Genomic DNA, 26,733 nt, shown 5'->3' with positions numbered 1-26,733 from the left:
TATTAGAAGAATTACATTGTCTTATGTCTCAAAATATAATTAATACGTAATTTGACCTCAGGGAAGGCCTTTTGCCTAAAGATTAGCATTCTGTGTGTGTTCCTTCTAGCTCATATAGACTCCGACAGATGGCATTGAGTGAGCAATTGATATCTCAGTTAGTAAGTCCCTTTGTATAAGGCAGTCATATTAAAGGCTTAATTCATGTAGTTTAAGAACCTTACCCACTTGTTCACATATGACAGAAGCCCAGATTTTCAAACCTGGATCCCTTAAATCCATATTTAGGCAGCTAAGAAAAAGAGGCTTAGTCCTCAGAGGCGCACATGTGTCTCACTTTGGTCACCCAGGTTTAAAAATGGTAACCCTATATACAATACATATTTACCTAAATTATTGGCTTCCTTGTGGTTAGACCTGTGTTGGGTGAGCAGGGGTGGAGAGGTGCACCTGCCTGTGTCCCCATATAGAGATGAGTGCATGGAGTGCTTCCTGCACTCCCTCTAAAGTATATTCAAAAAGAGTACAATTTTTCAGGAAACTCTAATTGCAAGTTTAAGGGTTGCCATTAAAGAGATATTTTCCCACAGTTTATCATATATCTGAAATATTTCATATTTCTGTATCCTTAGAGAAGGAAATAACAGAAGTATCTCAGAGTCTGAGAGTAAATATTGACTTTTAAACTGTTGTATATTTATCCTTTCTGAAATTTGCATTTTGAAAAAAAAGGAAATACAATATAACTGCTTAATTGACCTTCTCTTAACCTAAACTCCTGCACAGGTGGATATCCACCCTGTCCTCTGACAGCAGTGTTTATCATTCATTGCTACTTTGCTTACCCAAATTCCTGTTTTTCTAAAGGCTGTGAATTTCTCTGAAACCACTGGAAAAACATAATTGTATTGTATATAGTTTTCAGCTTTTCAGTTGCCAATGTTACCAAAAAATTGCTTCACTTCCTCTGGGCTTGTCTTCACATGAAAGCTAATCAGGAATAAAATAGGGTGTGAATTTAAAGCAGATTAGCTATTGCTACTTAATTCTATGTGTGGATGCTCTTATTCTGGAATAAGAGTGCCTTATTCCTCAATAAGAGCCTCCATACATGGAGTTAATCAATAATATATATTCCAGAATAACTCCCAGTGTAGATGAGCTTGTAGTTTTATATCATTTTCTACTTCAACAGAAGACTCCTTTGGGGATCAGACAAAGGGTAAATATACTATAATAGATATTACATTTGTAATTAGTCAAAACTTAGGAGGAGAAGTGTTTGACTTGTATTGTAAAAGAGATATGAACCTAAAGTTATATCAATGATAATCTGCAAATCTGGTGGCCTCTGTTCATTTCTTCTCTCTGCAGTTCAGTACAGTGTGCTCAGTGTGCTTGAGGATTATAGAAGATAAAGAGAGCTTTTTCTTTAAAATGGAAAATACGCTTTTTGGTTGTTAACTTGAACCAACTGAGACTATCCTAGCAGATTTATTTTGGAAAAAAGAAAATCTTATATTTATAATATAAAGAAAGTGGTGCTTTGCTATCTCACATTAATGAAATTTTTGAAAATATTCTACTAGGAATTGCTTTATACAACTCTTTTGATATGTCTGCCAAGTTATTTTTCATACTATATTTGTAATCCTCATATGCAGAATTAATCTACAACAGGCTGTTTCTACATTTTTAAAGCTGATTTGACCACAGCAGTAAGAAATCTAACACTGTTTAGAAAACATTAAAGTAGTGCTTATCTCAACAATTGTGTAGAGTTGTGTTACAACTTTTTATTTTTGTGGGGAATGTGTTTGGGTATGTGGGAGATTCAAAGTTGCAAGTGTCATTCTTACTATGATGGAGAGATTTTTTTGAAGAGGAAGATACTTCAACATTTCTGAAGATGTTTTGGCTCCAGAGTCACCTAATATCCTCTGGAATTTTATTCCATAGTCAGATGCTGTCAGCCAATAATGATTTGACCCCCAGCTCTCACATACTTCATCCTGGGCTTTATAAACTGTCTTTTCTGTCCCAGAGGACAAAAATTGTGTAAGTAGTTAATAGATAGAAGAACATAAGTATGGCCCTACTGGATGAGACCAAAGGTCCACCTAGCCCAGTATCCTGTCTTCCAACATTGGCCAATGCCAGGTGCCACAGAGGGAGTGAACAGAGGAGGTAATCATCAAGTAATTCATCCCCTGTCACCCATTCCAAGCTTCTGGCAAACAGAGGCTAGGGACACTATCCTTGCCCATCCTGCCTAATAGCCATTGATGGACCTATCCTCCAGGAATATATCTAGTTCTTTTTTGAACCTTGTTCTAGTCTTGGCCTTCACAACATCCTCTGGCAAAAAGTTCCACAGATTGATTGTGCATTGTGTGAAGAAATGCTTCCTTTTGTTTGTTTTAAACCTGCTATCTGTTACTTTAATTTGTTGTCCCCTAGTTCTTGTGTTATGAGAACACACCAGTCATGAAATTTGGTCTTTAATGTAGCTTTAATGTAGCTGGGGCTTGATCCATTAAATGTTTTAAAGATTAAGACAAAATCTTAAATAGCATCTGAAACTAACTAAGAACCAGTGGAGGGACTTGAACATAGGCCTGATGTGCTCCTCATGGCCTAAGTCATGGAGGAGGAGGAGTCAGGCAACCAGATTCTGTACCAATTGGAGCATTATGAGAGGCTGAGATGGCTGCATCAGCAATTCTTCAGTGACCTGAAAATCAAAAAAGAAATCCTACTGAAAATTGGAAATGTAGACATGTTGCGAAGGATGAGAATAAAAGAATAACACAAGCATGGAGGGACAAAATCAGAAAGGCTAAGGCACCAAATGAGTTACACCTAGCAAGAGACGTAAAAGGCAACAGGATGTTGTTTTGTTTAAGTCTTGACTAAAGGTTAATTGTGACAAGATGCTTAACACAATTAATATTTATGAAAAGGGGTTTGGTATACAGAGACCTCTGTCTGCTTAGAACCATGATGCAAACACCATTAAAAGTCCTTTTAACCTTTTATTAAAGATAAAAAAGAAGGGGAAAAGAGCATTTGAAATGTTAACATTATATAAGGCTTTCATTTTAACAACATTCTTTTTTCCCTTTATCTGTAGAGTGTTTTTAGAAGGAAAATCCCGGTATTTGACAGTCTGTTAGATGGTAATAACTGTCCCTTTTGAAGAAAAGAGAAACAGTTAGTTGAGATGGGCTGAAGCCGTTGATGTTGCTGCTGTTTTTAAAGTCAGATTCTATTTCCTAAGGGGGAAGAAAAAAAGAATAGTAAAGATAGAAAAGTGCAGCTTCTCCCTCTGGTATTGATTTTCATTAGATATCTCACTGCTGGAAAAACGCAGGTACAGCATGTGGTCTTATAAGCCACTCTGAAAGCTGGCAAACTTGTACCAGCATTGGGCTGTTTAGGGCACTGCTTTTAGCTTCCTCTTTTGAGTCACAGGCTCACAACAGAGTTGCAAAATATACCGTCTTGGTGGGTGAACCAGACTTTTATTAGACAGAAGGAAAAAGGAGAGGGCTAGGAAAGAAAAGAAATAAGGTAGGGAAGGAAAAGAACACACTGAGAGGGAGAAAGAGGAGGTGACAAAGCTGTACATTCCAGGTGGTGGTTGGGAATTAGTCAGAGTCAGTGGAGGTGACAATGTCATCGGTGCCCTTTCTCTGGTCTGGTGTGGTCAGGACATTTCTCAGGATCAGGACAGCAAAGGTGCAACATTTTCATGTTCTATCCTGGGGTCCCAGGATACTGTAGCATTCTAATATGCAATCTAGCGAAATGTGGACTAAATTAAATTACTATAAGATGAGGTCACAACTGGTTGAAAAAAATATTCTCAAAAAGTACTTATCAGTGATTCACTCTCAAACTGGAAGGCTCTATCTAGTTGGGTCCTGTAGGGGCCTGTCCTGGGTGCAGTCTTTCAATGTTTTCATTAATGATTTAGATAATGCAGTTGAGAGTACACCTAAAATTTGCAGAGGATGCCACACTGGGAGGAGTTGCATGCACTTTGGAGGACAGAATGAGAAATTAAAATGACTTTAATAAACTGGAGATTTGGTCTGAAATTAACAACATGAAATCAAAAAAAGACAAATGTAATTTATTGCTAAAAAGGATCTGAGGGTTACAGTGAATCCCAAATTGAATTTGAGCCAACAATATAATGCAATTGCGAAAAAGGCTAATGTCATTCTGGAGAGTATTAACAGGAGTGTTGTATGGAGGACATGAGAGGTAATTGTCTGTTCTACCCTGCACTGGTGAGGCTCAGGGGAATATTGTGTCCAGTTTTGGGTGCTACACTTCTAGAAAGAAGTGGATAACTTGAAGAGAGACCAGAGGAGAACCACAAAAATAATAAAAGGCTTAGAAAACCTGACCAGTGAGGAGATGTTAAAAAAGAAAACCTGGGCATATTTAGCTTTGAGAAGAAAAGACTCGATGGGGACATCATACAGCCTTCAAATATGTAAGCACTGTTATAAGGAGGATGGTGATCAGTTTTTCTCCATGTCTAGTGAAGGAAGGAAAAGAAGTACTCATTTTAATCTGCAGCAAAGGAGATTTAGGTTAGATGTTGGGAAAAACTTTCTGATTATAAGGATAGTTAGGTACTGGAATAGGTCACTGAGGGAGATAGTGAAATTCCTGTCACTGAAGTTTTTTAAGATCAGATTGGACAGACGTCTTTCAGGTATGGTTGAGGTATACTTGGTCCTGCCTCAGTGCAGGGGGCTAAAGTAGATGACCTCCTAAGATCCTTTCCAGCCCTACATTCTATGATTTAATAAATGTGTTCACATTCAGCTTCATATAGACTTATTTACAGGATTCCAGCCTGCAGGTGATAAATGCATAGATCACCATGCCCAGGTCTTCATCCAGGAGGGAGGGGCAAAGGCTTCTAGCAAGTTGAAAGTGAAAGAAGGCCTTTTTAGAAACTGTTGTTACTTGGTCATCCATGCATAGTGAGGAGTCAGACAGGCTCCCAAGATTTCATACCAGTTTAACAATTGGGGCTTTATGCCGTAAGTGGAAGGTGGGGACAAAAAATATTTCAGCTAATTCATCATAGTGTTTCCCCCTTTCCAATAGAATTGGTTTGGTCTTTGCTGGGTTCAGTTTGAGTCAGCTGCTCTTCATTCAGGAGCTGGTCCCTCTTAGTCATTCTGTAAGTTTAGTAGTGATAGTGGTTGTATCAGTGGTAAATGAATTACATATGAGTGTGTCATATGTATGTTACTGACATTTGAACCAATCATGTCTCACTCTCTCCCAATAGTCTCATGTAGATATTAATAAGGTGGGATAAATATGAATATTTAAAATGTATTTACACTTGCAGCTTAGTAGATGCCTTTATGAATTATAAATAAGGCTGTCGATTAATTGCAATTAACTCACGCAATTAATTCAAAAAATTATCATGATTTTAAAAAATTAATCATGATTAATCACAGTTTTAATCACAATTTTAAACAATAGAACACAAATTGAAATGTATTAAATATTGTAGATGTTTTTCTACATTTTCAAATATTAGTTTCAATTACAACACAGAATACAAACTCTACGGTACTCACCTTATATTATTTCTATTATAAATATTTGCACTGTAAAATGATTTTAAAAAATACTTTTTTTCAGTTCCCCCCTACAAGTACCATAGTGCAATCTCTTTATCATGAAAGCGCAACTTACAAGTGTAGATTTTTTTTTTTTTTTTTTTTACAAAATTGCACTCTGTGACGTTCTGTACCTCAGGGGAACACCCTACACCTCCATGTTCATCCTTATGAAATGATTGTGTGGTATCCAATACAAAGTTTGTCATGTTGGGTGTCTTTGGAAGGCCCACGATGCACTGAGCATTGTTGTTATAGTGATGTTATAAGTAATTCTCGTTACAGTAATGTTATAGTATATAATTTCATGTATATAGTTATGAGGCTGAAAATGTATCCTCATGGCTTAAAGCAAGCCCAGGCAAAACTCTCCAAAAGCAGAGGGGCAGTTCATGCCTCATCAGGACATGTATGGGACAAACCCAGCCCAGCCTCACAGGAACAAAGGACACTGGCCTAGGCAACAATAAAGGATCTGTTGGACTCTTAAGAGAGCCACCCCTCTTCCTTTGGTCAGTTTGGGACTGCAATGAGGTAACGCTCACCTGACTCTGAAGGTGAGGGGCAAAGCCAAGAGGGAAGAAAGGACATGATAAAAGGGAGAGACATTTGCCATGCTCTTCCTCTCTCTCCCACCTACAACTGCAGACACCACCACCACCAAGCAACTGAAGCGCTGATCAAAGAGGAGAGCCTGGCTAAAGGGCAACCAGCCAGCCTGTGATGAGAAGCATCTAAGTTTGTAAGGGCATTAAATGTATTAAGATCTGCTTAGAATGCATTTTGCTTTTATTTCATTTGACTAAATCTGACTTGTTATGCTTTGACTTCTACTCACTTGAAATCTATCTTTGTAGTTAATAAACTGCTTATTCTAGCTGAAGCAATATGTTTGGTTTGAAGCATGTCAAAGGCTCCCCTTGGGATAACAAGCCTGGTACATATCAATCTCTTTGTTAAATTGACGAACTCATATAAGCTTGCAATGTCCAGCGGGCATAACTGAACACTGCAAGATGGAGGTTCCTAGGGTCATATCTGGGGCTGGAGATATTGGCTAGTGTCATTCGGTTGCACAATGCAAGGAGCAGCTTACATGCCAGAGGCTGTATGTGAACAGCCTAGGAGTGGGAGTTCTCACAGCAGAGCATGGTAAGGCTGGTTCCCAGAGTCAAGGATTGAAGTGACCTAGCAGATCACCAGTCAGATAACACCAGAGGGGAATGTCACACACTCAGAAACAAAACAATTCAAAACTTTAGCGCCTACAAGTCCACTTAGTCCTACTTCTTGTTCAACCAACTGCTAAGAGAAACAAGTGTGTTTACATTTACGGGAGATAATGCTACCCACTTCTTATTTACAATGTCACCTGAAAGTGAGAATTGACATTCGCATGACACTTTTGTAGCCAGCATTGCAAGATATTTATATGCCAAATATGCTAAACATTTGTATACCCCTTGTGTTTTGGCCACCATTCCAGAGGACATGTTTCCATGCTGATGATGCTCATTAAAAAATAATGCATTAATTAAATTTGTGAATGAACTTCTTGGGGAAGAATTGTATGTTTCCTGCTCTGTGTTTTACCCACATTCTGCCATATATTTCATATTATAGCAGTCTTGGATGATGACCCAGTATGTTGTTCATTATAACGACACTTTCACTGCAGATTTCACAAAATGCAAAGAAGGTACCAATGTGAGATTTCTAAAGATAGCTATAGCAGTCGATCCAAGATTTAAGAATCTGAAGTGCCTTCCAAAATCCAATCAGAACAGAGTGTGGACCATGCTTTCAGAATTTTTAAAAGAGCAACATTCCGATGCAGAAACTACAGAACCCAAACCACCAAAAAGGAAAATCAATCTTGTGCCTGTGGCATCTGACTCAGATGATGAAAATGAATATGCATTGGTCTGCACTGCTTTGGATCATTCTCGAACAGAACCCATTATCAGCATGGATGCATGTCCTCTGGAATGGTGTTTGAAACATAAAGGGACATGTGAATCTTTAGCGCATCTGGCACATAAATATCTTGCAATGCCGGCTACAACAGTGATATGAGGACACCTGTTTTCACTTTCAGGTGACATTGTAAACAAAAAGCAGGCAGTATTATCTCCTGCAAATGTAAACAAACTTGTTTGTCTAAGCGATTGGCTGAACAAGAAGTCGGAGTGAGTGGACTTATAGGCTCTAAAGTTTTACATTGTTTTATTTTTGAATGCAGTTATCTTTTGTACATAATTCTACATTTATAAGTTCAACTTACATGATAAAGAGATTGCATTACAGTACTTGTATTAAGTGCATTAATAAAAATAAATATAAAGTGTGTACTGTACACTTTGTATTCAATGTTGTAATTGAAATCAATGTATTTGAAAATGTGAAAAACATCCAAAAGTATTTATATAAATAGTATTCTGCTGTTCTTTAACAGCGTGATTAATCACAATTAATTTTTTTAATCACTCTACAGCCCTAATTATAAGTGTATTTTATTTAAAAGTATAAAGGATATCCTTCTCCCATGCTGTACTGTACACCAGTGCGAGTATCAATTTCATGTTTAGTTCTATGATCTAATGAAAACTTTTTTGGTCCTGCAATCTTCCCAACTATAATTAATTGTATTAATTCAGACATTAATGGAGTGAAATCTGTTTGTCAGCTGTACTGGCCTTTTTAACTAGATTAAACATACGCATCTATATTCCTGCCAATATCTCTCTTTATCAGTGAAAAGTGTATTTGAAAACACTAATAAAATGAATGTATTAAATATAATTTGAAATAATTGTGTGGCTTCTTATAGTATTCTAAGCAATTTAAAGTTTGTCCTAATCATCATCCACAATTATTATTGTACAATAAAAGGGATTACTGTTATTTAGAATCAGTAAAAGAAGTGTGCAGACAAGAGCAATTAACTTAATATCTTTAGCTAATGAAAATGGAAAGCAAAAAAGCTAACTTGTCATAATTGTTTGAAATGCGAGTTCATAATCTAAGTTGTGACAGATTTAAAGGTCACTGAATTAAATGTTTGAGTGTGGTAGAAACATGATGGAGATCTCTTTTGACACTTTGACAGAAAAAACTACAATTAATTAAGTGATAATTTATATGTATTTTACTTGACTTTCCCATTTCTAAGCTAATTTTATGGAAGCAGCCTATTAGCAATTTAAAGAAATCAGAGAAGTATGCTTTTTTTTCAGCAAGATGTGGGCATTTGGTAAGTGCTACCTGCAATTATAAAAGTTATGCAGCTTCACAGCTTTTTTATTCCCTCAGAATCTGGAATAGACTAATAGGCACAGTAACATAAATTATGGTACTTCGCAAAGAGCACAACTTGTCATCCTTTCTATATGGTGATAACATAAAGAATTTGTGAGCTAGTATTTATTGGTTTAGTATTAGGCATTAACTTCTCTGTATACAGATATGTTACGTGTAACTATTTGTAGAATTGTGCCACTAAACTACATTTAGAAGTCTATGCTCTTGTTTAATATTTATATAACTGTAAAATGGAGAAGCCATAGTCAGAAATGAGGCCCTGTTGTGTAAACAAATAAGAAGATATCTTCTCTGTCCTGAAGGGTTTACAATCTAAGGCCCAGAGTTTAAAAAATGGGATCTTAAAAATTAAGGCTCTTAAATCCTAATTCAGACACTTAAACAACTATCATGATTTTTTCAAAAGTGCTGAGCACCCAGCAAAACCCACTGACATTAGTGGAAACTGCTGGGTTCTCATTATTTTCAAGAATTGGGCCTTTCATTCAGGAGCTTAACGTTAGGATCCTGTTTTTGGAAATTTTGGGCAAGACTTCTTTACATTCCACAGCATTGTGACCAAGTTGAGTAAATTTTAAATCTGAAAGATCACAGTTCAGCAAGTATGTATTTTACAGTTCATATCCACATTTTGAGGATATCAGATTCCTCAATTTCAAATTGTTGTTAAGCAGGAGTGGCGCCAGGGTTTTTGGCGCCCTAGGCCGGGGTTCTTCCGCACTCCCAGTCGGCGGCAATTCGGCGGCAGGGGGGTCCTTCCGCGCTCCCGGTCTTCAGAGCACTTCAGCGGTGGGTCCCGGAGCGAGTGAAGGACCCGCCGCAGAATTGCCGCCGAAGACCCGGAGCCCGGAAGGACCCCGGCCACCGAATTGCCGCCCCCCTAGATCTTAGATGGAAGCACCGGCCCTGTTGTTAAGGTATGTTTTAGCATTAAAATTGCAGAGGGAAAAGGTCTGGGAGTGCACAATGTGAACAAGTGCCAGGTAATTAAGCATTTTTGTACTGAACAAAACAAAAGCTTAAAACCAAAAAACCCTAAACTGAAATGTAATATTTATATAAATAAATCACTGTTCCTTTGTCAGAGACAAGCAATACTAGAATAACTGCAGACCGCGGATAGGTGCCTGATGCTCAGGCTGCAGTCCTGCAAACACTTAGGCACTTGCTTAACTTTATGAATATGAGTAGTCCCATTATTTTCTGATCAAGGATATGTTCAGTCATGAAGGAAAGATAATTCCACCTGGTTCATATATAGTGAGCTATTTTCACTGAAAATGTCTTTTAGTTTGCTAAATTTTGGCATGTGTCTCACATCTTTTCAGTAAGTGATTAAAGTGGGAGTAAAATGTTCAAGAGATATCTGCTGTGGAAAAATATCTAAAAGAGTAGTTCATAACCTATGTTTTTTTAAGATTGGAGACACCTTTTGTATTTGTGTCTTTTCCAACAAAGAGTGCATTTAGGGTAAAATAATGGAAAGTGTAGGAGACACAGCTCAGCAGTTCACTATAATTAATAATGAAAAAAGCAGTTATAAAGATTGAAAAGTAAGACACAGATTGTGTCTTTCATCTTAATGGCATGTTATTGATATAATGGTGGAAAGTTCAGAGAATGTATCTCAGAAAGAGATGGCTCATTTCTTCAGCTAACAGATCATAAAAGAGTGCCTCTGGTTGAATGGTCTAAGAACACAATAAATGTAAAACCAAAATTTTCAAACATGGATGCCCACAGTAACATATCTCTATGTTTACTTACCTACATAAACCTCCTGAGTTTTAGAGGTGCGGTAACTACCATTAATTTTAATTAAATGCTATAATGACGGAGACTATGAGGTTTAATTTTCATTTCCTGTCCCTAGTCCAGTTATCAAAGTATCTGCAGTTGCCCTCACCAATTACATAGAGAAGACACATCTAAGAAGTTCAGAGCTTAACCTGCAGTTGTAAATGCTGAATCTGCAATTCTCAAGGAAATCATGAGCCATATGTTACCCTGAGTCATACACATGCAAACTTATTTCGTCAGTGGGGATGAAGCTATGTGTGTAACTGTGGCAATACTTTACCTCATTAAATTTTGTTCTCAGATCAATCATTTACTAATCAAGATAAAGGAGACTAGGTCCATGGTCAGAAATCATGACCAGTCATGTCTCAGCGAAACACCACCTCAGAAACACCTTTATAAGCCTCAAACGCTGCAACAAAAAGTATCATAGAAACAAAGGGGCCTGGCAAGGATTTATGACCAAAATAATTGTGCAGTTGTGTCATTCAGTAGTTCAAGAATTCTCCAAGAAATTGCTAAATGTATCATTGAGGAAACTACCATTTTTAATAACTAGAGATATTCGAGAGTAGACTAGTTATGAAATTAAGAGACTCAGAGTAAAGGGGAACCATGCATTCTGGATAGAGGATGGATTGAAGGACCAAGGAGATATTTTGAAGGGAAATTACTGGAATGTACTTTAAAATACTTCTTTCACACTGCAGCATGAAAATCAAACTTTCTGAATTTAAAAGGTGCTTTTCACAAAAGAAAATCAGTGGTCATAAATTGAAAGAAATTTAGTAATCTATCCAAACTAAACAAACTAATAACAGTAATGGGGATGACAGTTTTGTGGAACACATCCCCAGTTGGAAATAATTTTAATTAGAAATTATGGTTACCAAAAGTGAAATCGGAATGCTAGAGAACACCCTAAAAACCAGTGTTGGTATGCAAGGAGCTGAGTTCTACAAGTGGACTGCATTGTACAAAGGTTGGAGTGTTTTTTAAGTTTATTCATATTGGTGAGTCACTTCATAGACATACAAAATAAACTACTGTCTTCAAAATGGTAAATGCTACTTAGTTTTGTTTATTTTCTGGTTGCCAGTACCTAATGGTAGGAATGAATTTTCCTCTTTAAGATTATAATACATTTATACTAACACATTTACCATTAATCATTTATACAAACACATTTAACATTAAAGATAGCTGTCAAATTTGCATCAAATCAAAGTACTAGGAGATAAAGCAATAAGTTACTGGTTTAATTGTTCTCCCAATTAATGAACAATACATTTTTGTTTTTTAGAGCTGGGTGGATAAAGCAGAAAAAAAGACACTGCTCTCAGACACCCTTGACCTCTCAGAGCTCTTCCATCCAGATACATTTCTTAATGCCTTACGACAGGAAACTGCAAGGTAGGTGACGAAGCAGCCTATTTATACATTTCTCAGTTCCATTATTCCCCTTTCCCCTTTATATTCACTTTTTATTACTGTGCTTTCATTGTCGAGAAGCACACTTAACATCTTATGCTTCAAAATAGTGTCCTTAATCATCTTATTTTCTTATTATTTACACTGGGGTAAAATAGCTACTTTGTTAATTCAATGCTAAAAAAATCCTTTACTTTGTTGTAAAATTCTACATGTGTTTTTCTTTTAAATCTGTATTATGTGATGCAATAAATAGTGTGAACAACTTATTCCTGTTTTTATATTTGAATTTCCTATTACGTGTGTGGCATTTAGGGTATATTTGTTTATCTTTTAGGGTAATGAGCTGTTCGGTGGACAACCTTAAATTTGTAGCATCCTGGAAAGGTCAAATACAAGAAGCAAAGCTCCAAGTTAAGGTACTGTGAGCACTCAGATTTCTATCTGAATTTCTGGATTATACATAACAGAAGAATAGTGGTTAGAATCACAATATGGGTATTACAAAAGTGTTGCTGGAATGTCTTATTGTGGCAATCAAAAGCCAGGTGTTTCACGGAATCGAGGGACCTTTCCAACAAAGATCACTGCCAGGTGAAGTACTGTACCTGAGATACAAAGGATCTTCAGTAATTTACAGGTACAAAAATGTTAGTACAATAGAATATTATTATTAATATTCTTCGAGGTAAAGGAGAGGATGGGGACAATTTTTTGTTTTTTGTTTTTAGTTTTAGTTTTGAGGTGTCTTTTTTTTTTCTTTTTTAGTTATAATTATCATCTTAGAGCTGTTATTCCTCTGTTCTCTTCATGGACATTCAAACAAGAATTTATATTATAATCCTGTCTGATAATCTCTAACAATTGTCCAGACAATACTTAAATACTTTGTGGCATTTAACAAGACATGTAAAGGGACATAAAAATAACTAACTTTAGCATTATGATGAACATTTCCTTTTTAAAGATTTTTAAAGGAGTTAGGTCTCCAAACCCCATTGACTTTTCAGTATCTATGATGTGACTCAATCTCATTGATTTTTAGTGGGCAGCTAACTCTAAATCCTCTAAAATCCAAACTCTAATCACTGTGCATTACCAGCGCATTCTGTGCACAATCAGTATCTAAGACATTCTTTTGTAAAGGAATATCATATATTGTGTATTAAACACTATATATAAAATATGATGATGTATAGGATCCAAAATACATACTGTATCGCCTAATTAAAGACGAAATATGTTATACCAGACTATAGCTGTAATAAGTGAGAGTCAGAATCTTCTTCTTCATCACTGTTTGCAGAATAATAGTAGCTGAGAGGAGGTCATGCAAATCTAATATTCAAGTGACAAGTTGGACTAGTTCTATAAACTTTGGGCTAAATTGACATTGAGTCTCCTTAATTATGCCACCAAATGTGGACATCTGTTTTCATGTATAGAAATCCCACAAACTCAAAAACAGGCATTTTCATGTGCAAAGTTTTCAGAGACTCCTTTGAAAATTTTGTCTTGTATGTTAAAATAACAATTAGAAACTTCTCTCTAAAGAAGGTACTTGTGAATTTAGTGTTCATAGAAAGAAGCTGAACTGACAGCCTTGGACAGCAAAATCATGTGTTAACACGTAAAACATGTAAAGGAAGGCAGCAGCAATACAGGCCACCTGAAATCATTCCACCAGTGTGCTCAACCTTGCCTTGGAAAGACTACTGTTGTGCCTTTTAATTTCTATAATTCAGGTTCTAGTTGTCTGTCCTGAAACGCAGTATTTCCCATGGAATTGACCCGAACTATCTGAAAGATTGCTGCTCCCAAGGCTACATTCCTCTAGAACAGTGAAACTTCTAACCAACAGGGAGAGGCTTATGAGTGTGGGAGACAGAACTCTCATAAGAGTTAGTTCAAGATTATGGCACTCTCTCTGTCTTTAGAGATAAGAAGAATCACAGACCTTACTTTCAAAATTCTTTCTTTTACTTAGCTTTCTCCTTCATAAATTCTTTATACACACACTCACACAGGCGCAAAGACCCTATAATTTAACCAAGTTCATTTTTCTACAATTGAGAAAACAGAAAGAAGGATATTGTTACTTTTATTTCAAAATGCTTTTGTTTTTATTTTGAAATTCTATGTAAGTACATGAATGGATGGATGGATGGATGATAGGGAGATAAGATCATAGGTAGGTAAGATTAGATGGATAAAACTATGGAAATGGAAAGACCTGAGAATCACACCAACACCAGAAGGAGGCTGATTTGTGTAATTGAGGCTCCTTAATAAGAACAAAAAGGCCTGTCACCACAGCTGATCAAGAGAACAGAAAGATGTGTTGTCTACCAGGAGCTAAGATATGGCATGTGGACCTCAGGCTGAACAGGATCCTGATGTGAGCAGGAAAGATTTCACTGATATTCCTTCGGATGGGAAAAAATGACGCTGCTAGATTTTCTCTGGGATGCATTGAGAGAGACTACACCAGGCTGGGGATGATGCTTAAAGAAATGGAAGCTCAGGTGAACTTCAGTGGGATTCTACATGTCCCTGGAGTGGGAGAATGAAGGCAAAACAATACTATGATGATAAACAGATGGCTCAGGCAGTGGTTCTACAGGGGAGATTTGGGATGCTAGACTACTAGTAGGCATTCACAGACAGAGGACACTTCTTCTGGGATAGATTGCACCTGAGTAGGGAGAGTAATAGATTTCTGCGTGGGAAGCTGGCACGCTTATCAAAAGAGCTTTAAATTAGGAATGTGGGACAGATGGTTGGGAGATGTTCATATATTTTCCACCACTGATTTTAATATTCAGCTGGAGGAAAATCAGGTGAAAGAGGATACAGCAATGGAGAAAGGAACAACAAAGAATAGGAGAATGGACAACAAGAGCAAAGATAGTACAAACACCAATAACAGTAACAGTCAGGAGGCAATACTAGCAAGAAAATGAATATACCTAATCTGGCAAGGAAATTGGATGATGCTAAGCAGAAACAACTAAGATTTTGGCACCGTACACTGATGCCTGAGTAACAAAATGGAGGAACTAGTATGCTGGTGCAAGGGAAAAAAAGAGTTATCATAGCGATAATGGAAATATGGTGCAATTGTAGTCATGACTGGTGGACAGGTATTGAAGAATATATGATGTTCAGGAAATAAAGGCAAAGGTGGTAAAGTAGCATTGCATATTAATGGTGCGATCAAGTATAAATAAATAAGAAGTGATGGAATGCATCTGTTTGGGTCAAAATAACTTTGGGAAAGAATGGTAACAGATGCTGCACAGGAATAGTGCTTGGGCTCTGCCACAGATTCCACAGGATCTGATTTGGATATAGATAGAGAGCTGTTTAATATTTGAATGAAAGAAGTGCTACCGAGAGTTATGTTAGAATTTGTTTTATCCAATAGCACTTTAACCTAAAATCTTATTTCATATTGCTTACCATTTATTTTTTTCATCCCCCTTCTCCCTCCTCCATATTATTTCTGAATGGAGTATAAGTAGAAAATTATCTTATTTCCTTCTGTAGAAAACATACAGGAGCTTATTCTATTCGTTGAAAGCTTAGGTCAAACTTCCAAGCAAGAAGCCTTCCCTTTTCAGTTATTGTTGTATTTTTTGTTGTGTAGTTTTATTTTTTGTAATTTTGTTTCATGACATTGTTAATAAATGTTTACTTGGCTGTTGCCACTATATGTATATTAATCTAATGCCAGGGCACCTGCAGTTTCATAATTGATGACATTTACAGGTATTGTTCTCTAGCATTTTAAAAGAATGTTAAACCAAACCAGAGGAAGTTCACTCTGAAGAATAGTCTAGATCTTTTAAAATCATATTTCTCTTTCTCCCATGCAACGTTATAATAATTAGTTTTCTATTATTTAGAACTTGTTCACAATACAGAGGAATGTCCATGCCTTTGTTAAGGCACAGTATAATCATTACTGACATTTTAAGCTCTAATATATATCTGAATATTTGTGTGTTTGCATAACAGATAAGTGGCCTGCAACTAGAAGGTTGCAGTTTCGATGGACATCGACTTTCAGAAAATCAGCATGACTCTCCCAGTGTGTCATCAGTTCTCCCTTGTTACATGGGCTGGATTCCACAGGTACTGAATTATTAAAGGACCTAAACTTTTATAGTTTCCTTTCTTCATGTAATAGCTTTCCAGTCTGATGTTCCTGATCTGTTTGTTTCTTCTTTTAAAAAATGATCAACTCCCAGTTTTAATAGAACAAACAGTCATGTATAACATAGCAGATTTATTTACATTTTGGCCAATATTTTTTAAATAGTAAGAATCAAATGAAGAGAAAGATGCTGTGAAGAGGAAATGTATTCAAATCAAAGCTTTTATTATTTTTATTTTCTCTGCTTTAAATATAGGATCATACATTTTCAAAACTCTACTTAATAAAACTTATAAAAGTATTTGGAAGTTCTTAATAAAAGAATTTTTCCATTAGAGTGTTAACATCATATAATGTAAAAAATGAGTTAAAGTAAAGAACATCTTAATAGCTGCAGGGAAAAAAATAAAACCCTTAACCCTTCTTATACCTAATGAAAAATTAATTCCAGTGATTATTGAAGTGCATTAGATGAAAGCAAAATAAGTAATCCAAACAGTAAGAATTGTAACCGCTACAACTTTCCAATTACAGTAATAATCTTTGTTAAATACTGGAATCAGAAGCTGCAAAGAAATGTGTCTTACATAGCAATTTCTCAAAGCATGGGGTAGCATTACAAAATCACAAGCTTAAAAGCTGTAGCTAAAAAGCAAACTAAAAAGCTTAACAGTAGTATGGAAGATATATAGAAATATAAATACAGAAAAGCAAGAATTATATTTGGAGGGAGGAATGTTTTTTCCACTTCTGTATTACAGTAGAATCATTAGCAATACATTATTTTCCATCGCTTTGTGTCACTTTTTCTCCTGTCCTGCAAACAAGGCCCTGTACAACAAATGGAAGTGGCAAATGGTGGGTTTTGGTATGTGTCAACCTGGTGAAATCTTCAGATAAAGTTAGCTTTTGGGGATAATAAATTTAGCCAGTACTAAATAATAAAATGTGTTGAGAATCACATTAGATATTTCATTGTTATTACTGTACCTTTCCTGACCAAGAAGTAAGAGTGCCTCTAATTGAATATCTGTAAACAGACATTAGGGGCTCTATAACTGAGACATATTAACTGCACCTATACTAGACTTTTTTCTTAAAATGTCCCAATTCTTTGCTACCGCCAGTGCTGCCACACTAGTGATGCCCAGGGTGAAAGCATTAATATAGACTAATCGCCACATCAAGATTTAGTTTGAGAATACAGTGGGTAGAACACTAGCAGCTGATCTACACTGGATCTCTCACCATTGCTATCATCAATGAAGCTACGATGACTGAAAATGTGAAGAAAAAATGTAGACAAAGCTAATTAAGCAGTTTTTAGTTCACCAAGTAAAAAAAGCTTTAGTAGCTCACAAATCCTTATTTTGTTAATGGAAATGAACAGATTCCTAAACTTTCCAAAATGTGCTGTTTTCACTAAATGTGGTTATTCTAGACTTAGGAGTTACTGGGTCGGGGGAAAATATAAATTATTTTACACTGAGGCTCCGATTCAGCAAAGCACATACCCAATATGCTTAACCTTAAGCAGTATTGTGAGTAATCCCATTCCTATTCACCAAAGCGCTCAACCATGTGTTAAAGTTAAGCCTGTGTTGAAGTATCTGAAATTGGGCACCCAGAAAACAAGGAACATACAATTAGTGACCACTAGTTTAAAAAAAATGGTTTAAATGAGTTGCTCAGCATCATATAGGAATTTTGTGGCAGAAGCAGGAATGGAATCTAGTTGTTCGGGGTATAATTCATCTGTTTTAATCATGAGATGATCCCTTTTCTTTCCGCACTCCACTGCCTCATTCACTACACACCTTCCACCTTCTGTAACAAATGAGTCTGGGATACTACAGACAACATCCTTATTAACTATATAATCCTGATTCATTCCCTGTGCACTACCCATCCTGTGACAGACTGACTGGGGGCCCTGTGGAAAAAATAGCATGTGATCATGTAATGAAATATCGTGGCGTAATGCATACACACAAGTGGGCCTTATTAAGATTGCAGTATTTAAGTTGATGGAGAAACAGATGCAGTTATGAGAAAAGATAAGACAAATATGGTTTGAAGACCTATGCAAAGAATACAGTTCTCATGTGTCAGTTCAATCTGTTACAGTTTGTTTGAAGTCTTACAACACACCCATCAACGTGATATCTTCCCAGTGCATACCAGCATTCAGTTTGTGTGCCACTGTGTATGTGCTAGCATACTATATTTTGTTATTCTAATTAGGCATATCTCCTTTCTTCCATCATTGCTATGAAATTTAAGCCTGAGAAACAAGTTATACTGGTAGACATCTCAAAATTAAGAAGCTCTTCTCTATGAATGGAAAGTATCTGCAGGCTACTTGGTCGTTGCTTTGTTCAGAATAACTTATTTTGAGAGTAGGCTTTCAAAATTAGAATTGCCAGTTTTGGGAACATAACAGAGGTGACCTATTTAGCCTCAGGAAGTGGAAAGGTAAATTCATATCAAGCTTGTACAGTTACTGATAGAGCCAAAATATAGCATTAACATTATCTTTAAAGGGGACCATCCTCTTCTAGCTATTGCAGGTGCCATGAACAAAGATAGATATTCTGCATGCATTATACTCTGTTAATCAGACATGTAATGACAACAAAACAGGGCACGAGGCAAACAATATTATCTCCAGAAGAGGAAAGTAAGAGTGATATATGTTTGTCCCATAAAGTTAATAGAACTTAAAGCTGTGGGATGCATTCCTGGCCTCATTGAAGATAATGGCAAAACTCATACTGACTTCACTGGAGCTAAGATTTCACCTCAGTTTTGAAAAGATGAGGGAAGCTGACTCACAACAGCAATAAAAATCTTCAAATGTGGCTAGACATTCAGGTCTAAGACACAGTGCTGAGAACAGTCATTGTTTGCATTTTAACCTCTTTCCTGTTTTGAGATATGATATGGTTTCTAATAATGAACCTTTACTCACCCATGCTTGTTTGATTTGCACTAAAAGAACCCTTAGATTTTGTTCCAGTTCCTTACTGACAGAAGTCAAATGGGCTTGTTGTTTGTTTCACAAAAATCTTTGACACGTCTCCGAGGATATAAAATGGGATTTTGAGTGTTGTGAGGAGTCTGGTTTTCTGACTACACTTATTGCCCAGAATTTTATCAAAGTATTGTATCATGTTTTAAAGGCTGGGTTAAATACTGCAGAAGAGTAAGGGCTAGAATGAGCCTTTAAACTCAGTCCTTTATAGTTGCAGTGCCCCAGGAGGAGCCCTCAGAGGGGACAGTGCTTCAGCCACAATTCTCCCTAGCTCCCTCTTGCTCTAGAAGTGGGGATGGAATATTTCACTTTTCAGGCTACATCCAGATCTACTGGTCATTGTGGGGCAAGAGAAGGCAGAGCCATGGCTCCATCAACCCCTGGCTCACTTGTTCCTCCATAACACAATTTAGCAGATAATTGTAATCTTCATGTAACAGCGTGGCTAATAATATTACACAGTAATGAAGTAAGTACATTCGTATCTGAATATCTGATTATAAATAAATTCAGCCAAACTGTTTAAACCTGGGTGCCTAAAGTTAACTTGCTAAATCCCTATTTTAAGCACTTAATGGAAATGGCCTATTTTCCAGAGGTGCCAAACACCACCACCTGCCACTGTAGTGAATATTGCTGTAAAGAGTTAATGCATTTCCCTGTATATGACTAGTGAAAGCATCCACCCTTCTTGTTTTAACTAATATTCAATCATTTTAAATATTTTTACATGTTTTGGATTGCTAAAACTGCATGTAAGGTTTTTTTTTGTTTTATACTTGTGATTGATTCCCTCTCTATCTACGCTCTTGTCTGTCAGTTATAAAGAGAGCATGGAAGAGACAGTAGGCAGGTTTTACGCTGTGGGCCAGGTCCTTTGGTCTGGCCGAGCTTACAAACTTTGTGATCCCTCTGTCCTGCTGCTGGCTGGGGACCATGTCAGTCCCTGGTATAAGTTAGAGCAGCTCCCTGTGGCCTGGAGAGCCCTCCTAGTTACAGTATTCATTGTTTAAACAATGCCCTAATAAACACTAAAAAATCCTCAAAGTAGTCTGCAACAATGGGGAAGGGGAATCTGTGTGGAGTAGCGGTCTGTCTGTCTGCCCAAGGGCAGGTCTAAAAGTATTTTTTTTATACATAAACAATGGCTGCTGCTCATCAGTTTGTGCACCTCAGGATGTGTGACAAGTCATATCCTCCAGGACACCCCATTGTCCTTCATAACCATTTCCCTTTTGCAGCAGCTCTTGTACTACTTCAGAGGCTCAGTCATGCTCCTGCTGCAGCTGCTGTAGACATTTACTTCAGTGAGTACGAGGATGAGTAAGAACTCAGTCACTTAAAAACCCTGCACATCAATCCTGCACAGACTGACTTATATGTCAGAATTTAGAAATGACTATTCTGGAATTTTAAAACAGGACGGCTTTGTCTTGGTTTCTTTCTACTCACTGCAGGTCAAAACCCAAGAATATTTATTTGTAATGATTCCAGTTAAAATATGTAAATGTTTCTTTGGACAATAATGGCTTAAATAAGAGTAACTTGGGTTGGCAGCAGACTTTAAAAATCTTTGAAGTGGAAAGTGTTGGAGGTGTGCTCATCGGAGCTCATTCAACCTGCTTTAGGTTTCCGGCGCAGGTGTTACATGATGTCAGATGTTATCAGTTTACCCTTCAAAACCTGACAGACACAGGAAAGAGAATTCAGATACTGAGTAGTGTCAGAAGTCTAGAGAAAAATACTTTTTCTGAAACCTTTGCTTTCTCGTCCCTCTTCCCAGTCCTAGCCCTAGCCAACAGATTGTTCTTCTGACACCTACAAAGGTTGCACTTATCACATTACAACTTCTGACTCTTCTTTGGATACCATGTCATCCGAGACTGTTCTTGTGTCATGTTAATATACCTACTGTATTTATAAATTATAACTACTGGGTGGTTTGTTGACAGGATGCATATGGTCCGTATTCTCCAGAGGAGTGCATATCCCTGCCAGTCTATACTAGTGCTGAGAGGGACGGCGTTGTGACGAATATTGATGTGCCCTGTGGAGGAAACCAAGACCAGTGGATCCAATGTGGAGCTGCATTATTTTTAAAAAATCAGTAAGATGAAAGTACACTAACTCTGTGCAGTCAGGTTTTTGAAACATCTGAGCTGTTTGCTGTCAGATGGCTCTGGTTTTATTATATGTTAAATATTAGTTTTAAAACAGAGGTGTATAAATCCCCAGAATGTTTACAACTTTAAAAAAGATGAACTGGGATTGGAATACATTGCATCTTTGTGAGGTGATGTAAAAATGATCCGCAGTACTATAATGCCAGACGCACAAGTGGCAGTTTCTCAAGATTGTAATGTAATTTATTTTCTGTTCTAATTTGTTGCAATCTTATATTTTGACTATTGCAGTCCCACAGAGATTGAACAGAAGTGAAAATCAAACATGTTTTCTTTGTTCTGCTTCTTCTTGTATCTTATATCTGTATTCTGTCTGATATGTTATATTTACAATTATTATGTAATAAAAGTAGCTGATGAGCCTTATTATGATTAAGCCGTCTTTTCTGTGCACAAATTGAACATTTTTTATATTTTTTTTAATTTACTGTAATGATTTTAACTATTCACATTTAACTCGAGCGTGATCTGTAAATTACAGGAGATTCATGCAGTCCTTGTGTGCTTTGAGTTGGGACCTCTGTCCGTTGCAGTTATCACACAGAAATGGTTTAACACAGAATTATGAAACCAGACGGAATTCAAACAATGTAGATATAAAAGAACAAATTAATGTGAACGCTAATGGTTTCAAAATTAGAATTTTTTAAAACCCTGCATTTTCCTTATCCATTAATATGCCTAAAAGAGGGACTACCAGCGATGTCAGTAAAATGCCGGGTCAGATTGTAGAGACCTTCACCATGCACTGGACTGACATAAGATAGACATAATTGTGTTTATGGGCATCAAGTGAGTCCAATTCAGGATACTGTGTGTTTGAGCACACTGATTCACTCCAAGCAATATGACACAAGATGGTGTGTCACACTGGGATAGTGCCATACTTTGGGTATGCTGTTAGAAACAGTACCAAATGAGCTTAGCCAAAACCATCAAAGAAAACAAAATCCCATCATGATGCTCATCTTAGTATCTAATTATGGTTGTACAATGGCTTTATGAAGATAATTTTAGAAAACAAGTAAAGAATGAATTTATTGCATTACTAAAAATAGTTCCCAAAGAAAAGTGCAAGGACTGACTGATCTCTTTTACGTTGATGTAAATCAGGCGGCAAAGCAGATACACCAAAGCAGAATTGGCATAAGCCCATATCGATTTTTTTTAATTAAGGCCATATCTCTCTTAATTGATGTTTATTTGGGGTGGGGAAGGGTTGGCCATATATGCAGTTTGCTTTTCTTAAGAAAGTGGCTTTCCCTCTCCTTTTCCTTCATACCTGCCCAACTCCCCTAAAACCCCTACATCCCGCTTTTTCTTTCTTGCCTAGGAAGCTTTTCAACTTTAATGTTACTTATTATAAGATGAATCAGAAGTTCTAAAATATTCTGATTTAACTGCAGTTATACATTTAAAATGGAGTTGTGTATAACTACTGAATGCATTTACTTACAACATTTCAGAAAATTAACTTCTAGTCTAAATGTCATAAATTTGGGGCCGATATACATTTTTCAGTTAGAAAAAAGGTATTGAATCTCCACTGGAACAACAAATCTTCTTAACAATAAAATTTTTAGGGACACCTCCATAAAAGGTAGTGACATGAAAATGGAGCACTGCATCCTAGATACTGAAGCCTGCCCCACACACAACAAATAAAGGGTAAAAATGCAGAGAATTTGCCAAAAAATGGACATTGTTAGGAGGACACAGTGCTGTCATACCATTTCTTGGGACAACAGAAGTTCTCTTGTAATGTACACACTCCATGAGGATTTATGAGGGGAACCCTCCAGAGCCAATATTGCCCCATTCCAGGCTTGCTTGGTAAAATACCTGTGGAGCAGGAAATATGGTTATCAAGTGAGCTCTGTGGTCTCAGTAAAGTCCTCTGCCGTTTAAGAAGATGACAGTGTTGCTGACCCTAACTTTAGAGCCTGAAAGTAAAGTTCCATAAAGCAGGCTGGGCTGAAACTTCCCTGAGAGATGAGGGATCAGCTGGCTCCTGGTAGTTTCAGTTTCTCAGAACCAGGAAAGCAAGGCAGGCTGAGAAAAGTAATCTACCAGGGTAATTGTAGTAGTCCTAGCCTGGGACAAAGCAGGCTGGGAAATACAGAAGTATATTAACTTTATTCTGCTCACAGATGGGAGAGAGCTGGAAGGTGGTAGACTGTGCTGACAACTTCTACTATAAGTTAAGGGCAAGTAAGTGCTTCCTTTCTTTCTTTCGCTTTGCAATCATTTCTGAAACAGACACTGCTAACACATCAGAAACAGCTTCTGTTACTTTATACAGATGTTTTACTGCCTTTTGGGATAAACTGAAGTACAAATCTCTTCAGAGGAGTCTGGGTTTTGGGGGGAGGAGGGGAGCAGTTGTTTGTTTGTTTCCTTCCCTGTTTATGAGTTGCACAGACATCTTTCTGTCTGTCCTGCCAAATTTTGTAACATATTGTGATAGACCCAGGCCAGTTGGGAACAGCAGAGTAGTAGAAGGTAGATATACTGGCCTCTAGATAAGCAGTTTTCTGTTCCCTGAATGACCAGAGCAGGGGCTGCTCCAGGTTATGAGAACACTTGACTCCAATTAACCTGATAAGAGTCAGGTGAGGCTGTTAAGCACCTGACTCTAATTAAGGCCCCTCTGATGCTATGAAAGAGCTCACTCCAGCCAGGCCAGAGGGAGCCAGAGGAGAGGAAGCGCGTATGAGGAACTTCCTATTATACCAATGAAGTGGAGTTTTATGTAAAAGCCTGCAATTATTTTAAAGACATATTCTTGGTAAAATTGACATTACGCTCAAAGATTTGACCAAAATCAATGTGTAAATGTATTAAACAGAGGTGAGACTGAACAAATTGGTCATATTTTTCCTTCCACATGATAAATAATAATAATAATTAATAAAGTTTGAGATTCAAATATTTTTTTGAATATAGTGGTCCTAAATCTGAAATTAACAGAACATAACAGAGCCATGAGCTATTAAAGAATTCTTTAAATATTCTGGAGTCAACATTGGGCTGTTGCTATACATATTTTTGTAATAATTCATTCTTTACTAAATTCACAGCACATTCTTAAAGCTGCAAAATTTTTCTGAAAGCAAATTAAGATCCCAATCGTAATCACAAGAAAAAGGCTATATTTGGCCTTGATCCTGCAATGTGATGATCGTGAGCAGAGCCCAGCACCTGTATGTGCTTGATTCAAGTCAGTGGGACTCTTCACAGGTGCAAGGATCTGACTACATTGTGGGAATGTAGCCTAACATTGTCTAATAATTCTATTGGTAGTCCTATATTAACTCACTATCCATGTAGATTGTAACTGGCTTTGAAGTAACACCAGATGCAATGTGAACTAAGTTGTTGAGGTGCATGTTATGAGAACCAGTGTTCTTACAGGGAGCTGAAAAAGATACATGTGGTGGGTAAATACAAATAAGTATAATTATAAATCTAAATATCAACGGAAAAGCTTTGAAGGAATGAATGCAGAAGCCTTGAAAAGAACCTCAGTTCACATAATTCATGGGTAGACTTAAATTACAAATAAATGTATTGAAAGACAACATTATAAAAAATCATTTCATATTTTTAAAGGAAAATACTACAACCTCATGGCAGTCAAGGGTTTTTTGGTGCTGTCAACTGTCAGAAAACACATCATCTGGTGCACTGAGGAAGTTAAAGGCAAGTCTGCTGTCAAAGAAGATGTTACATTCTCAAACAGAAGAATAAATGTTTGTTGAAGAGTCAAACCCACTGCAGTCTTTTTGTTGCTGCAGTGTGAGGTGAATTGGCATTCAGAAACAAGAAGTATGTTTTAGTTGTTTTGAAATGCCACCATTGTTTACAAAAGAAGAGAGATGTTTGCTCTTTGTTACTGTATTTCCAATCTGTAAGTCTCAGCATTGACTATGGAATTGCAAGTTATAATGATGTATTTAAAAACGGAACAAGTCATAAGTTTATAAGAGGCAACTGCAGCCTTGAATACTAATTGCTATAGGTTCGTGTGACTACAGTTGGGATAATGATGGGATAACCTAGAGCAGGGGTCAGCAACCTTTCAGAAGTGGTGTGCCGAGTCTTCATTTGTTCATTCTAATTTAAAGTTTCGTGTGCTGGTAATACATTTTAACCTGTTTAGAAGGTCTCTTTCTAGAACTCTATAATATATAACTAAACTATTGTTGTATGTAAAGTTAATAAGGTTCCAAAATGTTTAAGAAGCTTCATTTAAAATTAAATTAAAATGCAAAGCCCCCCAGACCGGTGGCCAGACCCGGGCAGTGTGAGTGCCACTGAAAATCAGCTCGCGTGTCGCCTTCGGCACAGGTTGCCTACCCCTGACCTAGAGACTGGCTAGGTGATGGGGAAAGCTTGAAGTGTGTATTGGTTCAAGAAGTTTTGCAAAACATATTTAGAACTTCACCAAAATGTATTAAAAGGGATATTATTCTGACTACGAATAGAATTTCCATGATGTTGGTCTTTTCCTCCAACTTTCCATACTGCCAGCTTTCAGGGAATGCTTTGTGGACTAGGGGTTATATCTTCTAAGGCAGTAGTCCCCAACCTTTTCATCTAGTGGGTGCCAGATGAAGGACCACTGCAGCGGTGGAGCACCCGCCAAAATTCAGCAGCATTTCAGCGAGGACGCCTCTCGATGACGTCACTTGACGGCAAGTGGCGTCATCGAGAGGCGTCCCCGCCGAAATTCAGGGATGACGCCTCTCGATGACATCACTTGTCAGTGACAAGCGTCGTCATCAAGAGGCGTCCTCGCCAAAATGCTGCTGAAATTCAGCTGCATTTTGGCAAGTGATCTCCCAGGATCCAGGACACGCTCGCATTAAGAGACGCCCCCACAGGCGCCATGGCGCCCGCGGGCACCGCGTTGGGGACCACTGTTCTAAGGCAACAATATCATTTTTGGAGGTGATGAGGAGAGATGATCCTGACCCAGAATATAATTATCTGAACCCCAACCTCCAAATTATCATAGTCTAATGTATAACATCCTAAGATGTTAAGATCAAGCCTTTCATCCAGAAGAATGGCTTACAGGCACTATATATCATAGCTATATTTAGGCCTGGTCTACATTACACAGTTAGGTTGACATAT

At 37.3% G+C, this 26,733-nt stretch overlaps 1 protein-coding gene across 2 annotated transcripts in view; it reads left to right on the top strand.

The window, feature by feature from the left end:
* The window catches only part of DYNC2H1 (dynein cytoplasmic 2 heavy chain 1), a 421,699-nt gene extending 399,742 nt beyond the window's left edge, over positions 1 to 21,957 (top strand). For both annotated transcript variants that reach the window (XM_050927645.1, XM_050927637.1), the window contains exons 86-89: positions 12,088 to 12,197; positions 12,553 to 12,634; positions 16,236 to 16,352; positions 21,361 to 21,957. In XM_050927645.1, coding sequence (XP_050783602.1) covers positions 12,088 to 12,197; positions 12,553 to 12,634; positions 16,236 to 16,352; positions 21,361 to 21,519 — 468 coding nt within the window. In that variant the 3' untranslated portion in view covers positions 21,520 to 21,957. The remainder of the gene's footprint in view (positions 1 to 12,087; positions 12,198 to 12,552; positions 12,635 to 16,235; positions 16,353 to 21,360) is intronic.
* The last annotated feature ends 4,776 nt before the right edge of the window (positions 21,958 to 26,733 follow it).

The sequence above is a fragment of the Gopherus flavomarginatus genome, chromosome 1, assembly GCF_025201925.1.
Source record: "Gopherus flavomarginatus isolate rGopFla2 chromosome 1, rGopFla2.mat.asm, whole genome shotgun sequence".
In the NCBI taxonomy this organism is placed as follows: Eukaryota; Metazoa; Chordata; order Testudines; family Testudinidae; genus Gopherus; species Gopherus flavomarginatus.
The sequence above is the reverse complement of the archived record's forward strand: the minus strand, read 5'-3'. Positions and strand labels throughout refer to the sequence as shown.